The sequence below is a fragment of the Nematostella vectensis genome, chromosome 7, assembly GCF_932526225.1.
Source record: "Nematostella vectensis chromosome 7, jaNemVect1.1, whole genome shotgun sequence".
Taxonomy (NCBI): domain Eukaryota; kingdom Metazoa; phylum Cnidaria; class Anthozoa; order Actiniaria; family Edwardsiidae; genus Nematostella; species Nematostella vectensis.
Window position 1 is genome coordinate 15521469 of NC_064040.1, and position 18025 is coordinate 15539493.

The 18025-nt window shown below is 40.0% G+C and overlaps 3 protein-coding genes and 1 long non-coding RNA gene across 6 annotated transcripts; 2 read left to right on the forward strand and 2 right to left on the reverse strand.

Moving 5' to 3' along the window:
* Positions 1–8: 8 nt before the first annotated feature.
* Positions 9–3730, reverse strand: LOC116617999. 3 transcript variants are annotated; one of them, XR_004295982.2, is made up of 3 exons: positions 3580–3729; positions 2559–2659; positions 9–674 (listed from the first exon to the last, which is right to left on the reverse strand). It is a non-coding gene; the product is annotated as an uncharacterized LOC116617999 (long non-coding RNA). The 3 variants fall into 3 exon arrangements; XR_007312147.1 differs by lacking the exon at positions 9–674 and adding an exon at positions 895–2468 and having other exon boundaries at positions 3580–3730; XR_007312148.1 differs by lacking the exon at positions 9–674 and adding an exon at positions 1135–1190 and having other exon boundaries at positions 3580–3730.
* LOC116617998 lies at positions 2761–8550 on the forward strand. The gene is made up of 2 exons (XM_032381211.2): positions 2761–2932; positions 4715–8550. Exon 2 carries the CDS (start codon positions 4720–4722, stop codon positions 6763–6765), a length of 2046 nt encoding a protein of 681 aa, XP_032237102.1. The 5' UTR covers positions 2761–2932; positions 4715–4719; the 3' UTR covers positions 6766–8550.
* On the reverse strand, positions 7300–8238 carry LOC5511843 (histamine H2 receptor). Its single transcript, XM_001632158.3, has one exon. The coding sequence runs from the start codon at positions 8236–8238 to the stop codon at positions 7300–7302; it is 939 nt and encodes a 312-aa protein (XP_001632208.1).
* A 3827-nt stretch (positions 8551–12377) lies between the features above and the next one.
* Positions 12378–16953, forward strand: LOC5511840 (actin-related protein 2). The gene is made up of 10 exons (XM_001632202.3): positions 12378–12533; positions 12601–12711; positions 12820–12978; positions 13089–13145; positions 14166–14238; positions 14535–14671; positions 14792–14877; positions 15078–15141; positions 15371–15649; positions 15894–16953. Exons 1-10 carry the CDS (start codon positions 12486–12488, stop codon positions 16062–16064), a joined length of 1185 nt encoding a protein of 394 aa, XP_001632252.1. The 5' UTR covers positions 12378–12485; the 3' UTR covers positions 16065–16953.
* The last annotated feature ends 1072 nt before the right edge of the window (positions 16954–18025 follow it).

Below are 18025 nucleotides of genomic sequence, written 5' to 3' on the forward strand. Positions count from 1 at the left end.
CTGCTCTCTATCCTGAAACCACAGTTGCTTGTGCTGCGTACTGCATGAATATGAACAACTGCTCTCTATCCTGTATGAGGTGTGGAAAGGAACACTCCACTGGAGTCACCCTATTGAATTTACCCAAGATGCCTTGACATCTACCTGTGACTTAGCTGCACAGTAGCAACGGTAAACAAATGCAAAAATATACACTGATAAACACACAAGACCAAAAATGGCAATGGACTGGCAAAGATCCTGTCGAAGTAGTAGGACATTTCAGAGGTTAGAAATACTTAAGTTATTGCATAGGCAAACCATGAACCAGAGTTGATTAAGTCGTCAAGTTTCTTGTAACATCTGATTGCATCATCGATTGTACCATTTCTCATGGACTGAATCTCTGTCTGGCACAAAAACATTGTGCTCAGTGCTGAGGTTATGGTGCCAAGAGGAAGCCAGCAAGACATAAGACTGGCCCATAGCGAAATAGGATGGAGCAAATTTCCCAGAATCAGTACCACAGCATAGTCGTCTTTGATACCAGCAATAAACCATGTCATGCAAAGAAACAATGCACTGCCAAACACCAATAACTGACAGTTCAGGCGCAACCACTCAGATCTTTTTACTATAGTCACTGCTTCTTCTTGGTTTATTGTATGTCCTGTCTTCTCGGTAGAACCCAGACGCTATAAAAAACGCAGTGGCTAAATAAGGGGTAGCCACTCAAGGTCTTGTGTGAGCTAAATGAGCGGTAGCTAAAAAACTACTGGTCATTTTTAAGACCTTAGCATTTTCAAGACCTTGAGTGTGACAGCGGGACTCACACGAAACTTCTCATCTACGGGAAGGCTAAGGTTTTAGCTGTGTACAGAGAACGAATAGGGTAAATAAAAAGGCACACAAGAATTTGTAATTTGCCATTTTGTTTTCATACGAAGATTAACAACTTTGGGACTATAATATTAAAATTTGTGTCACCAGCTTACTCGGAGTGCATAACAAATTTTCTTAAGTGCCACAGAAAGTAGCAGGCCAGTACCCAGGGGGGGTGCAGGGGGTGCGAACGCACCCCTCCACACAACAGCCAAAGGTCCACTTTTGGTTCTCAATAGACATGCTATTTGTAGACAAAACTACAAAGCATAAGCTAGATCACTCTGGTATGTAGCCAAAAATCCGACAATAAACGTCCAGTGGAGATACTGCAAACACATAAAAAAAAACCTTTTTGTTCTTTTCATCGATAATTGTTTCCTCTATCTCAATAAAGATAGAAGGTCATTTGCTCAAAAAAATTAAAAGCTACCGCTCGCTTAGCTCACGCAAGACCTTGAGCGGCTACCCCTCATTTGGGTGTCTACAAAACGAAGACCTAAAACCTGTGACCCCAAAAGCTACGACTCCAAAAGCAACGACCCCAAATGCTACGACCCCCAAAATTTTGCCGTTATTAGCCTACCTTGTTTCCCAAAATGGCTACACAGCGTGGAAGTTTCATGTGGAATCAGTGATCCTTATGAGATAATAAGCTTATTCAATTTTTTTTTTTTGGAAAATAGTGAACTACTTGTGTTTCCATGTGGTCGTTTCTTGAAACGCCAATAAACTCAGAAACCCTGAATGTCACCCGGTAAACTTTTTCGAGTGTTTCTTCCAAAATCTTAATTGTCCGCTAACTTTATACGGGAAATCGCTTCATGTTCTAGTTGTGTCGAGTTGTAGAAAGTTTTCATCACAGAGAAAACCATTCCACTGCCCGGAAAAAGTGGGCCAATCAAGGCATACATCATTTTATCGGATTTCCTTCCAACCAATCAGGTTTCATCTCTGTCAAATGATTTGACATTTAGCTGTCAGTGCGCCTAAAAATATAAACAGCTTTTACGAAATTATTAGAAGTTTTCCTAATCGTCGTTTATTTGTTCCATTAAAAATTGTAGTTGCACTCTATCCCAAAAACTCTCCCGGTAACCTAACAAACCCGGCAATTACCGGTAATTTTTAGAAAAATGCCCCCAGAAAAGTTTTCGAACACCCTGGCGAGGAAGAGTGTTTATCAAAACAAAGCTTTTGCGTAGCGTGCCGATACGGGTTCCCGACAAGTGAATTATAATTTCCAAAGTTTATAAATAGATTGGCTAAATAGTTATTGAAATCCTAGTTTTGTCGATCTCTGTAGACAACTTGCACCCCACCATTGCTGGGGCATCGACATTTTTCGAAAGAAAGACAAAGAACAAGTAAATAAAGTCTCATTCAAAATAGTTCATGGGCGCGCACATGGAGAATATTTACTCCATGAAAAGCACAACAAAATTCGCTGAATTACCTTTCGTAACTTTCGCGCTGTGTAGCCATTTGGGAAACAAGGTAGACTAGATAATAACTGAAATTTTTGGGATCGTAGCTTTTGGGGTCACAGGTTTTAGGTATTAGGTTTTAGGTCTTCGTTTTGTAGACACCCCCCCCTCATTTAGCCACTGCGTATAGAAAAACCCAACATGAGAGCAAAGCTATGCAATTTTAAGAAAAAAGTCAAGTAATCCTTTGTCGTTTAGGCACAGGCTTACCATCCTGAGGTTGTGTGAAATTGTGTATGTAATGGCATCACATATGATCGCCGATCGGCTCACAGAAACATCTAGTAGTTTGCTCTTGAAACGCAAATGCCCTAAAATAAAGTCAGAGTACATGAGAAATGTCTTGTGTTATCTCTTTTATAAAAAAAAAAACAGGACAAATGTGAAGGAAGACGGTATTGATGGTTACACAGATTTCTGTTAATTTTTAACTTAAAATAATATATGTCATTTATGAGCGCGAAAGCAGTGACGCTCATATCAAATTTCATATCTTAACATCCAAAGACCTTGCCACGAACTCAAGTTCTCTTGTCATTTCTTTGCTGATTTAACGGAGTTTGATGTGCGTTTAATCATTAATGGTGAGTTATGATCAAATCTGGTATAAATGTTCATAAGAACAAGCGAAATATTGCGGTAAAAAGTAATAGAATTGCTCGAATACTTAGGTTGTTCTTTCTCACTCCTAATTCTAAGGAATCGCATCACGCGAACATGTTCAAACTTCAATCTCGATTTCATTCGTGAATCAGTCACCGAATCTAACGTAACAGCTATTGGAGTTAACTACTTATGGATTCGTTAGTTCTCAGTGAAGCGGGAAAAAAAAAAAAAATACGGGAAATACGTTTGGTTTACTGATAACCGCAACACCTTAGGGAGGACCTTTGGAGGGAAGAATCATACACAAGTAATTACTTATTTAGCAAAGCATCGATGTTTTACAATTCGCCATTGTAGGCTAGCTAAAAAAACACATATCCAAAATAATATTGTCTGGCAAACCTCTTACGCGGCGATAGGTGTCATACATATTGTTATTGTTATTGTTATTTATAACTTTGAATACTTTTTATACCATGCATTATACTATTGTTAAATTTAGTGCGACTGGTTTGCTGTGCGAATTCGAATGTAGAGATGCCACTTCGATTTACAGTAAACCCCAAAAACCAAATTAAATTAAACCAAATTAAATTATGCACCATGAGCTTATCTTTCCTCTTACAGCCAAATTCGTTGTTGCGTAGCCTGCTTGCAGGCGTTTACCCGGTGTTTCTTTTCGCTATGTTTACACGGTGTTTTCGCTATGCGCCGAGTCGTGGCCGCCATCTTGTTTTGTTCTGGCCGCGCGAAAGCTAGCACGGCAAAAAACAAGATGGCGACCACGACTTAAGGCATAGCGAAAAAAACACTGGGTAAACGCCTGCAAGCAGGCAAGTTGTTGCGCGACCTAGGTGAATCCAACATCCTTGTCTCGTTTGAGAATAGCGCGTAGTCAGACACAAGCTTTGGGGGCGGTTTGTCTGGTTGTGATCGTCTGGTTTGATTGGACTACGCGCTTTTTCCAAACGAAGAAAGGAAATTTCGATTCCGGGAGGTCGCGCAACAACGAATTTGGCTATAATCCAGACTGGCTATAATCTGTAGTTTATAATACCAATACCTTGCTATCAAAACATGGCAATTGCTGCCTTGGTAGAACCCTCCCAAATTATTAGAAAGCATTCATCACTTTTTCGCCTTGGTAATAAACTTAGTATAAACGGTCAAAAAATGCTCCTGCACCTGACCCCTTGCACTATTTTTAAGTAGTGACACCATGAGCGGATCCATCCTCTGAAACCCAGGGGGGTATTGGATGGGGCGAATTTAGCGTTTTGCTAAGGCGGCGGCGGGGTAGGTTAACCCCAAATAATTATTTTTTATCTTGAACAACCCTCGTAGCGCAGGGCCGTAGCAGGGGATGGGGCACTTGGGGCATGTCCCCCCCCCCCCCAATATCTTTAAAAAATTATAAGGAAATGACCAGTACGGGCGTGACTGTGCCCCCCCCAATATTTTCTGTAATGTTTCTGTATTGTGCCCCCCCCCCCCCCAATATTTCGAGGCCATGTAACGGGTAAGACATGCACTGGTATAAGCACCCCATAAATGCGTATTTTCATCAAGTAACAGTTCGTTCCCGTAATTTTCGATTCCTTTCAGCGTCAGGTAAGAAGTACATCAACAGTGGCTAAACCTTTCCCGCTTACTACTTTTATATATATTTTGGCTCTAAAAGTTTCACTATCTCGCTCAGAGGTCTCAAGTTGTTTAATTGTAGTTCCACTCTAAATTGTTTGTCTCCCATTCATTCGCAGGTCTAATGGCGTCATCACAACAAGCCCCCAACAAGGTTCTCTCAAGCAGTCGCCAATCGCTATTTTACCTTTTCTGCGCATGCGTGGTGCTTATCGTTATCGGAACGATTGCGATGATGAACTTCGGTTACGTGAATCCGATCAAGTTCCCATCGGTCAGCGGTATATACGACAAGATCCAGAGCTTGAACGTCAGTTACCTTACGGCAGCAGCCAATCAAATTCCTTGTCAGTGCCCACCTTGCGTGACGTATGCTCCTTGCTTGTGCAAAGCACGTCGACAAGAATGCCCTACCCCACCCTCCTGCCCACCAAGGAAAACAACCTTCCTCCCCTTCAAGAGAGACGTTGCGAGAAGACTAGGGGACATCAACACGGCACTCCTGCGGAATTTCAAGAAGAAACAACCTCCCGAAGAATATTTATTATTGAAATTAGAAGCCCTTATAGCGGAGCTAGATATGGGGTACAAACATAGCAAAATTGTCGAAGTAGTCAAGGAAATGCCGAAGGAACTGAAATCCGACGAGAAACTTGATGTATGCCCAGAAAAATATCTCGGCGAGAAAAAAGGTTATCCTTTCTTTCAAACCGGGTGGGTTAAGACGAATTGCACTAATGTGAAGCCCCTTCCCGAGGTGATAACAGTGCTATTGAATACAGTAGAGTACCCGAAGCCTTACGAAGGACACATTGAAATCGTCTTGAATGGTATTGCGTCTAACTACCCTGGGGTACATGTCTACATGGCTCCAAAAAATGAAGAAATCGCAAAGCTCGCGGATAAATTCCAAAATGTGACCGCGATAAAAATAGGAAACAACACCAAATATGGTAAAATCTGGAACCAGCTAGTTTCTATGGTGAAGACTCCGTATACACTAGTCGGACGGGACTTGGTGCATTTTAATTGGATGGCGCGTCTTGAGCGACAGATACGCATGATTTACGAACTAGAGCATGTCGGGATAGTAGGTGGCTCTTTCCGTAACTGGACAGGACACTGGCGGATCGGTTGTCGACAGACGAAGAAAAGGAACTATGTCTTGGAATACGAAGAAGGTTATTACTATTCCGCCAGATCTTGTATGTTTTGTGACGACTTAGAGGGCCCTTTTGTATCCAAAACTGAAATTCTAAGAAAAGCAGAATTCGGGGAAAAGCTACCAACAGAACTGGTATTCGAAGATTTTTTTCTGCGCGTTTTAGAGACAGGTTACTTTGTCATGAATTGCCCCGACGCTATGTACTTCAACGTTGATTACACAACCGAAAGGAAACGCAGTGATCCAAAGATATGGCGGTTTTTTGCTTCCAAATGGATATTTGTACGTATAATTCTCCCTGGTGAAGTCAAACACGTGTTGAGTTGTCAAGACATTGGTTACAGATGTAGGACGAGTGTTACTAAGTACGCCTTGATGCCTGCGTGTTGTTTAGAGCAATATGGACGCGCGTTGAAGTTTTTCCACAACTTCTGCGAGCGCAACAACGTTTTGTATGAGCTCGATGCGGGCTCTGTGCTCGCTGCCGTGAAATTCAGGGGGTTTATTCCCTGGGATCTAGACGGCGACATGTCAATGTCGTCATATAATTTTTCTTTTGTACGCAAACACCAGGACTATTTCCGCAATCATGGATTCAACTTGAATGGCTACTCACAGCCGAAGTGGGTGAACGGCACAATAGTAAAAAGACGTAAGGGATATTTAGTGTACCATAGCCCTGATATTTATACAGAAATCAACGGTTGGCCTTCGGTATCAGGCTCTCACTTTGCACCACCTGAGCTTCAAGATCCGCTGTTTTACACTAAGTGCCTTATGAATGGTTATTGGGTGAACTGTATGTATAGTCCAGGGCTGTTTGCACGTAATCGGTATGGTCTAGACGTGCTGAAACATTCGCAAAGCTGGCTTCAAGTCGGGAACATGGGCTCGAGCTGGAGTCGGTATAAACCAGGACGGTTTCTACCATGTAAATACCCGTACTTTCACGCGTGCCTGGATAAATTTCCCGCAGACGGTAATCTACCATTTATGGTAACATGACCTTTTAAGGCAGTATGACCGTTTTATGGTAACATGGCCTTTTATGGTAACATGACCTATTGTGGTAACATGGCCTTATATGGTGAATGGTAAAAAGACAAGAACTTGCAGTTGTACGTATCCGAATTACATTCTTGTTTACTTGGACAAGTTCTCCGAATAGATTATCTTACCATTTATGGTAAAATTGATACAGTAACCTACCATTTATGGTAGCATTGTTTTTCAACGAACGTTTCCGTAATGTCATTTGTGTTTTCTTGAAAAGCTCTCCCAGACGCTAACCTTCCATTTACGGTAAAATGACCTTTTATGGTAGCTAGATAAATGTTTCGGTACTTGGTTTTCTTGGACAAGTTTCTCGCAGACGGTAATCTACCATTTATGGTAACATGACCTTTGTCGTGTTCGGTGTGGCGTATGACGGTCTGTGTTCATATTTGGTTTTATTTGTTTCATCTTCTGTTCTACGGATTGTCTCCGGATTGTCCTTTGAAAGTTTTGTGTGTGATTGTGAGTGTGGTTCCTGATGGCCTAACAGCAGCATACCGCCTGCAGATCATCTTTGAAGGCTTTGTTGTAGAGCGAGTAGAGAATCGGGTTTATAACAGAAGCCATGAATTGAAGTGTAATTGTGGCGATAAATACAAGAAGAGAGACACGCTTATCATAGCCAGACACGCCTATTTTCACCAGTAATGAATGAAACATCAATGGACCCCAGCAAATTATCATATTACTTACCACTAAAACAAGCATTCGTGCCGACCTGATTTTCGCCTTTGTGGCATTTGCCGCAAATCCACTGCGACATCTCCGACTCAGAGTGACAAATATTGACGTGTATGCAAACGTCATAGTTACTACGGGAACAATAAAGGTCAATGTGACGTAGACGATAATGGTGATGCTGCCTAGCACGTCATTTTCTATGTCACATGACGTTTCTCCCATTCCATCTACTTGATTTTTTAATATTTTTAACGTAACAATGTACATCGCCGAAGCAATGAGCGAGTACATCCAAAGGAACAGAACGACAAGCCATGGCTTTGGTTTTCTCTTCAGGGCTTTTAGAGGGTAGATGATGTGTAGGTATCGGTCCAAGGCGATGATAGAAAGGCTAGCAAATGTAGCGGTACAGCAAATTTGAAATACCAAAGAAGAAAGAACGCAGATTACATGGTCCCATTTCGAGATGGTATCGAGTGGGCGGATCATGTTGTAAACCAGCCCTGGCGTGGACAGACGGAAAATGATATCTGTTATCGCTAAGTGAGTAATGAATAGATTACTCAGGGTTTTCTTGTGTCGTTTGCTGCGAATCATGACGAAGCAGACCAGGACATTCAAGACGATTCCAGTTACAAATAGGATAGCAGACAGGACCAGCATTACAAGGATGTATATGGAATCGTGTGTTGTGAACAAAGGCGAATTTACAGACACTGCACTACTCGAATTATTCCACATTTTCTCTGTGCTGTTATGTTAGCCGGTGACGTGTGGTCAGTTCGCTTGTTGCTTACAGGCTCCAGTAACTTGTACCTGGGTCAGTCGTCCTTAGTACATTGCATGGAAAGCCTTGTCAATCTGAGGAAGTTTAAAACAACCATCGATTAACTTCACCTGCCAATATATTTGTGTTTCACACAAATTAGGCATAAATGACGGTAACGTTGAACTTATACGTTTAAATTGCACAAGAGCAAACGGTTTTTTGCGTATTTAAAAAATTAACGTTTGTTTCTAGGTGAATAAAAAGAAAGTCGTAGATTACAAAAAGGAATCTTTTTAGTTTTGAGGAATTTACAGCTTTTTAGTGGCTTCGGACTGAAAATAAAAATAAAGATTCACTTTCAAGAAATCCTAGACCCTCCTCCCCCATTCCGTTTAAACTGTATACATAAGTCTATAAACTGTGATAACCAGTAAGTTGAGTTCAGTCATGTTTTGGTGAGCAAGTAAAAGTAAAAGAGCCCCAAATTTAAAATTATTGCGCGCAAGATTTATTTAACGCTTGACTTCACACTCTTTCAGGGTCGTCCACACTAACACGGATTCAAAAGTATCCGGATCAGTTTCGCCGCATCACTTAGTTCGCGTCCATACTATCGTTTTCGCAGCGTTTTCACTTGGATCCAGCTGTCCACACTAACACGGATTCAAACGCTTTAAAACGGTGAAAGATACGGCGTGAAGTAATTTTTATGATATGCGCATGCTCAAAGCAGACGAACCAGTCATATTTTCTGTTTTCGCGCACAACGCGAGAGCTTGGTCTCTGCTCACGTCATCGTCAAGACACCATCGTTAAGACGCCATCGTTTTCATTTTGATACGGATTCGACCATCCACACTTCGGACCAAAGTATATGGATTCAGTTTGGTTCACTTTCGCAGTGTTTTTGAAATTCCCAGAAAGTCTTTCAGGCCCGTACCCAGGATTTTTCATGGGGGGCGAAATCCTAAAAAGAAGACCTAAATGTTCCGGTGGGTTGGGGGAGGGAATAAATTCTCTGATAAAGATCTGACCATCCCCAAAAGAACAAAAAGGGATTTTTTGCCTTTGCAGTATCTCCGTGGGACGTTTATAGTCGGATTTGGCTACATACCAGAGTTATCTAGCTTATGCTTTATAGTTTTGTCTACAAACAGCACGTCCATTGGGAACCGAAAGTGGACCTTCGGCAGTTAGGGTTAGGGTTCGCACCCCCCCCCCCCCCCCCCCCCCCCCTGGGTACGGGCCTGTCTTTTTAGACTTTGTTTTATGTTTGGTTCATTTTGAATGTTGAAAATTTCATAAACTGCCCCCTATATTTTACCAACACTCCAAAACTTTTGCAAAAAATCTTTACGTAGAAGAATAGAAACTCTTACAATAAATCAAGGACGTTTGAGAGCTTTTTTAGTCTTGGGAAACTCCTTGGCAACAAAGATAGTTGATTGATAAGCTGTCATGTGTCTTTTTGTACACATTAGCAAATGTTTCTTGACACTGATTTATTAGGAATAATAAAAAAAATTCAACTTAAAAAGGTTAACGCGCCAATTCTGTCAGGAGACTTACACCTCCAGCTATATTCTGAAGGTGTTAAATCTCTTTATCTTTCGCGCGTAACGGCTAAACCCTGTCGAAAGGTCCAACAAAAAGACTCCTTTTTAAAATCTATCTTGCGACTATCCATGCACAGTATCACAAGGAATGTGTATTTTGGTCTGCTGGAGATTAATCATCTCACAGAGTGCGTAACCTACCAAAATTATGTTTTATGAAAAAAGGATTTTTTTTTTTCACAGTTTGACACTAATGCTAATTTAAGCTTGTGAAAAAATAAGCTCGTTATATCTGTATTTACTTAAAGATTTCATTTATCTTTTTATAGCCGTGGGAATGCACACAAATCGATTACATACTCAGCCAATGACAAAGCTTAAACCTTCTCTACTCAAATAAACCACCTTGTGGTGGGTGAATCGCATTTTAATGCGATATTAAAAATGTAGATCAAATGCATATTGCTTTGGTGAAAGGGGGACTTCCAGAGATTATTTGAGAATATAAAATAAAAAAATTTCTCAACCCTCAGAATTTATTATTTTAAAAAGTTAATGCTTTTCTTAACAATGTTATTTCTAGTTAAAATTATCCATTGAACTTTTAAAAATCCCATAAAAGAAATTCTTTTAAACCGCAAGAGAGTAAGACAAGTACGGCAAAAAAAATTTTGTCTACTGTAAGTTTTTTAGGGGTAAGACTGTTAGTGGATTGCGGAGCATAGTATATCTCATGATTATATCAGCTTTTCTCACCTTTTTGTTCGATTGAAGTGAAGTGAAGCGATTGGACGTGGACCTAAACGCGCAGTAAGCTGTTGTAGTAGGACTTTTGCCCAATTCACGTTTGATGCAAAGCGATTTCGAGCGAATGTAACTTCCCAATTTAAACCAAAATCACGACAAAGGTGCATGTACATTTGAAGGGATATGTCTTGAAATCATTACTTATTTACTTAAACCTTATTAGGTCATCAAATGCAGGTGATTAATCTCTAAAGACTAATTTCCTCGGCCATTTTGCCAAAAGTGCCAAAAGATTTTTGTAATTAAACTTTTCCTTTTTATTTCCTTTTTATTCGTTCCTTGCGCTGCTTTCCTTTAATGATAGTTAGACATATTATAGATGTATATTTGCATATAGATAACTTTTCAATTGTCTTCTTTATTAGCGAAAATAAGGCTTTTCTACATGTCCTCCCATTTGTTGGAGAGGAGGAGTATAATTACTTAGGTTGTTGGTAATCTAAGAACAGATTGCCATAATGCTAAGTTATGCTAATGAAACCTGAAATATTTATGGCTATTTGACAGTTATTCCTCATGGACACGCCAAATGAGCTTGGATCAATGCCCATCAATGCTCACAGATCGTGCGAGCGAGATGAATAGACCGTTTTCAAGATGTTGTGCGCGCATCCAAAGTGCCATAGACTGGCGGACCTTAGCTGATCTAGGAAGCTATAGAAAAAGCTGCAAGAGTGCTTGTTTTGCAGAGTTTTGGAGCTAGAGTCAAATTCCCCGTTGCGCACGCAACATCGTGAAAACGGTCTGTTTCCAGGCCTGAGGGGTGGGATGGGGCATTTTTGGCGGCCGAGAGGTTGGGTAAACTGCGAGCCCCCTGTGCACCACCCCTACCCCCCCCCCCCCCCACCAAATCTATAGGGACGCCATGACTTTTCTTTACTGAGAGGCTATAACTTAGCCTTATGGTGGGTCAGATGTTGTCTTGCTGTTCTAGCGATGTAGAGAAGTTAAGAACTTTCCACTCTCTGTTAGTGTCCTGGTGGAGTTTCGTGAGAAAAAATCCTTACGCGCACCCCTAGCGCTTCCCTCACCAATGACGCCCACACCCGTTTTGACAATTCATCAAACGAGACTATTGACTTATTTTAGAAACGCTTTGTACAACTAGCAACGACAATTTTACTCTTATGAGGTCATATTGTAAGTAATTGCAGTCAGATTGAGCACGGCTGAAATTTTGGGGTTGTAATAGGGGGGAGGGGTTAGGTTTTAAGAGGGGGGGGGGGGTTAGTTTGAAGGTGTCTTGAGTTGAAATATTCCAATTCCCTCACCCCTTCAGGGCATTTAATCAGGAGTATTAGAGTATTTAATGAAAACTCTCTAAACTTGACAAAACCTGATACAGCTTGATAAGCAATAGTTAGCACCCATTCCCCATTTTACTTTTTGGTGGGGGCGTACCATCCACCCCCTCCCTCTCGCGGTCATTCTTATTCTATGCATATCGTTCATCTCTATCTGCGCTCACCTCACCCTTTTTAACTTCTTGCCCGGCCCGACATTGATGACGCGCTGTTGTTATTTTCTTCAACTATTTAAGCATTTTTTTCGGTATTCTAATGTTTTCCTGCACTTCTTCTTATCTTACATCTATATCATTAGTACCAAATTTTATTGTTCAAACCCCAAACAACGAGGGCCTTCTCATTTTTTTTTTTTTTTATCTGTTCTCTGATATTATTTTCAAACCTCTAACTATTCAAGCTTGGATTGAACAACATCTTCAAAGCGAGGCTTTCGGAGGAGGGGTCGTCAACCACATGTCACGTGATCTGCTCTCTGAGGCGGAGGAAGTAAGGATTCCGCCATCTTGAAATTTGCTGGGTTGGTAGATATTTTATCGGTCCTCATCCACCATGGACGCGAACGGTAATTCTGTCATCGTATGTGACAATGGAACAGGGGTGAGTCCATGTACCTATGGTAAAAATTATTTTTTGCAAAAATTGATGTATATTCTTTTTGTTTTAGTTCGTAAAGTGTGGATATGCCGGATCTAACTTTCCAGCTCACATATTTCCGTCTATGGTTGGACGGCCTATTATTCGTTCCTCTCAAAAAGTTGGAGACATCGAAGTTAAGGTATGAAGTGAAGATATATCCTCATCTGCAACTGTATGTATGGTGCATTTGAGTTCTTGTGCTTTGCAGAATTGAGCTGTTTCGTTATAATTTCCTGGGTTGTTTTAGGATCTTATGGTTGGCGATGAAGCAAGTCAGCTGAGATACATGTTAGAAGTGAATTATCCAATGGATAATGGAATTGTACGAAATTGGGATGACATGAAGCACGTTTGGGATTATACTTTTGGGGAGAGCAAGATGAATATTGACCCTAGGAATACTAAGGTAATAAAATGCTCAATTCATAGAACAACATTCTCCCGTAGTAGGTGGGGTGCTAGAATCGAATCGACTTCCTGTCAAAAATATCTCATCATACCTTTGTGATCTTTTAGGTTCTGTTGACCGAACCACCGCTGAATCCTATGAAAAACAGGGAAAAGATGATCGAGGTTTGTGTATAAGTTAAGGTTTTAGCCGAGAAAGAGTTTTGTTATTATTTAAGAGTTCATTGAGTTGTTATGACTCTGAAAATTTTTAGATAATGCAGATTTTATTGTTTTTAATACGATTATTGCACTTTATAATTAATTGCAATTTTTCTCTTTTCATTTTACAATCCATTTCTTTAGATTTCGTTGTTATTTTAGGTTAAATTAGGTTATTTATGATGAGCTGTCAAATTACATTCATTGAGCATTCTATTATATAGTTATTAGATCAGATCAAAATCAGTTTGACATAAAAACTAAACTAAATTTTCATGTAAATTTGTTATAAAGATATTAAAGTGTCATGCTTTTATTTTTGAGAGTTTCAGCCAGAAATGTGACCATTTTTATTTTGGCATTTATGTTATTTGATATTTTAAATAATTTTCAATTTGAATACTGGAATATGACTACTCACTGCCATAAATGCTGACCAACTGCTATAATAATAGTATGGTGTAGCTAAATGTCTTTGTGTGTGTTATTACTGTTTTACTAAATGTCATTTATAGGGCTGGCGCCCTTTTCTAATGGGAAAGATTAATAGTGTACCAAATTATGGTTGGTGAACACTTAGTACTCTTCTTTGTGTCATATAAAGCCAGCTCAGTTTCCTAGGCAACCTGCCTGAAAATTCCTTAGGGACAATCCTCAATTGTTAAAAGTGACTCGCAATATATCGCACCCTTGTTTTTTAAAGGAATGTTAAAAAACATGCTTAAAGAATGTCGATCACCCACTCCTTTGTTATTGGTTATCATTAAAAAATAAACCACAATAATCAGTGGTTTATTTGCAAGTAAACTTCAAAATAACAATCTACAAATGTAGTACATATTTTATTGACAATATTTGATTAAAAATATATTGGTTACTCGCTGGAATTAGCAGATGGAAATGGATTCTTTGAGTAACTCGTCATTGAGCGGTAGCATAAAATGGCAGCATTATTGGCCTTTTTTAATTTGTTTTCTTTTTCAGGTGATGTTTGAGAACTACCAGTTTGAAGGTGTCTATATCGCCATCCAAGCTGTGTTGACCTTGTATGCACAAGGTTAGTATCCAGCATGACCTTAACATGGTGAACAAACTGTAATATGCATTCAAACTAGCCCCCAAAACACGTCAGAGAATCATTCCCAAAAGATTGGTTTGAATGATAGGGTAAACTTAATAAAACATCATTGGACCTATTGAACTCAGTATTGATTTTGATTTTCTCACATGAAGCAAATTTGATTAAAAAGATCTATCAGCCAATACTATGCACCTCGACCTCATTCTTTCATTTAAGACATTGTGCCCTAGTGGTAAGGGGACTAGTGATAATTGGTTGCACTTTCCTTGCAGGTCTTTTGACAGGTGTAGTCATTGACTCTGGGGATGGTGTTACCCACATCTGTCCTGTTTATGAAGGCTTTGCCCTTCCACATCTGACCAGGAGACTTGATATTGCTGGCCGTGATATCACAAAGTACCTCATCAAGGTTATTGATTCCTATATTCTTGTCAAATTTTAATTCTTTTAAAAATGTTGGCATTATCCAATTTTTTTTTTTGCACAATTTGTTGAATTTTAATCAATGTTATATTCCTTGATATTGTAGCTTATGCTGCTCAGAGGCTATGCATTCAACCACACAGCCGACTTTGAGACGGTCAGAATGATGAAAGAGAAGCTGTGTTATGTTGGGTGAGTATCCAAGAGATCCTATCAGGCCTTTGGACAAGGTGTACTGTGAAAGGAGAATAGTTTGGCTGAGTTTCAAGAAAGCTAACCAGTCAGCAAGGGTACCAGTTGTGACTGGCACAAACTTTTGCACTAGAAGGCTTTGATGTCTAATGAAGCTTTGTTACTATGCTAATTTTGTGTATGTTCTTTCTCACTTTTAGGTATAACATTGAGCAAGAACAAAAGCTGGCTCTAGAAACCACTGTTCTAGTTGAACAGTACACGGTAAGTGTTTTATTTCTTTTTCATGTAAAGCCAAGGCTAAGGCTTATCCCATCTCTTATACAAACAATTTTCCAAATGTCATCTTTTCTCCCCACCCAATACACATCCTCAATATTTTTAGTTCTCCACACTCAATACACATCCTTCATATTTTTAATTCTCCCCACTCAATACACATCCTTCATATTTTTAGCCCTCCCCACTCAATACACATCCTCCATATTTTTAGCTCCCTGACGGCAGAGTAGTAAAGCTCAGTGGTGAGAGGTTTGAGGCACCGGAAGCCCTGTTCCAGCCACACCTTATCAATGTAGAAGGTGTAGGAGTAGCAGAGCTGTTATTCAACACTATCCAAGCTGCAGATATAGACACCCGGTCTGAGTTCTACAAGCACATCGTCCTGTCTGGCGGCAGCACTATGTACCCTGGTCTACCAAGCAGGCTAGAGCGCGAGATCAAACAGCTCTATCTAGAGAGAGTGCTTAAGGGAGACACTTCCAAGCTATCGGTAAGCATGTCAGTAGTGTTGATAAGCATCTAAATAGGGTTGTCCTTAATGACTTCTGGCTTCTGTGACTTAACTATGAAAAGTATTTTAGTGCTGTAAGAAAATGTAAATAATTATTATTGTTGGAGCTGGAGGGAAAAATGTTAAAATTGAGTCTTGTTCCCTGTACCTTTTATGCTTTACTTGGAATTAGAGTGGAATGGGAATGGAACAAATTCCATTAACTGCTGATTACCTTTTGCAGAAATTCAAAATTCGAATTGAGGACCCACCAAGAAGAAAGCACATGGTGTTTATGGGCGGAGCAGTGCTGGCAGACATCATGAAGGACAAAGACAGCTTCTGGATGACAAGGAAAGAGTACGAAGAGAAGGGAGTCAGATGTCTGGAGAAGCTAGGCATACAAAAAAGCTAGGAGATCAGGGGTTACTATCGCACAAATCCAACGCCTGTAGAACAGACCTTAAAACAGGGACCAAAAGGATAAGGAGTGCATTTTCAATATGAGATAACACAAATCGCTCTAACATGGATTGATACAGTAACAATGCCTTTAAATTTTGCTATAAAAATATGTATCTGTAAATAGTCCAGATTGGGTTAGATTTTGTGTCTAATGCATATGACCTGGTAACTTGACAGCTATTATCCTTATCTGTTGTTTCTTTATGGAATTTGGTTTCACACAGTTATTACACAAGTGCATATCAGTCTATATGGTACTGTATAATATATGGGGAAAAAGTCTTACTTTCCATATGTATTACTACAGTAAATCGAGGTTCCATTGTGTAACCAAAATTTTGGTGGCTCTAAAAGCACTTGCTATCAGTCATCAACATTGCTGTTCAGCCTTGCTTGGCTAAATGCAATATTGCAAAGCACCTTATAGTAGTACCTTCTAGACAATCTTCTATCAGCAAAGCATGGCTGGAATTTCGCTAGGCAAGCACTGGCTCTTCTTAGGGCTTAGTTATTTTCAATCTACAAAGTACTGATGCGATTCTCTTATTATTTGTGTGTAATTAGTAAATCAACCTAAACTAGAGGATATAGTTAACACCCTTGCAAACAAGCAGACATGTTGAAGTTCTATACTGAAAGAGTATTTGAATATAGGAAATGGTATTTTGGCATTGAAAAGTTTTAACAACTTAGCCTGATAAAATGTCATAATTTGTAAATTTGTCCATTCAAAATTAAAATTTATTTCTTTTACATTTTTTGATGCTAGTGTATAGATATTAGATCCAGTTTCACTTTGCTGGATTAAAATGATTTTGTATAAAAAACCATTTGTGTTACATTAACTTTTTATTTTATTTTGTGGATTGTTCACCAATCCCTGTTTCTCGCGCGCTGGGGGTGCGTTTGTTTGTTTTTTCTTCATCTTGCCTTTTTCAGCAAGGAATTTTATGCTGTCTTCCTTTCTCTTGTGGGGCAAAAATCGCCCCAAATCATTGCAACACGGGGTGTAAGTATATAAAGATGTTTTTGGTTAGTTAGGACTCCTTGTTGTTCGATCAATGCAGGCACATGCGCTGCCTTTAACAGACGTGCGCTATTACCACCCCTTATAGCGCAAGCTATTACCACCCCTTATAGCGCAAGCTATTACCACCCCTTATAGCGCAAGCTATTACCACCCCTTATAGCGCAAGCTATTACCACCCCTTATAGCGCAAGCTATTACCACCCCTTATAGCGCAAGCTATTACCACCCCTTATAGCGCAAGCTATTACCACCCCTTATAGCGCAAGCTATAACCACCCCTTATAGCGCAAGCTATAACCACCCCTTATAGCGCAAGCTATTACCACCCCTTATAGCGCAAGCTATTACCACCCCTTATAGCGCAAGCTATTACCACCCCTTATAGCGCAAGCTATTACCACCCCTTATAGCGCAAGCTATTACCACCCCTTATAGCGCAAGCTATTACCACCCCTTATAGCGCAAGCTATTACCACCCCTTATAGCGCAAGCTATTACCACCCCTTATAGCGCAAGCTATTACCACCCCTTATAGCGCAAGCTATTACCACCCCTTATAGCGCAAGCTATTACCACCCCTTATAGCGCAAGCTATTACCACCCCTTATAGCGCAAGCTATAAGGGGTTATGGCTTTAAGACAAAGGTTAAGACTAAGACCCTGGTACCGAGTGTGTAAGCAAGGTAGATCGTGCACACCTGTAATGACAGCAGTGTAGTACGTCCTAAAGAAAAAAAGAATATGGTAATTTAGAACAATGTTTTCCATTCATTTTCTATCCGTTTTCACATACGAAAAATAAAGGAAATGAATTGTAAGAATTTGGCTTGGCATTGGCTTATAAGGATGAGGTAAGAAACGAAATCAGCGCGCGCGGCATT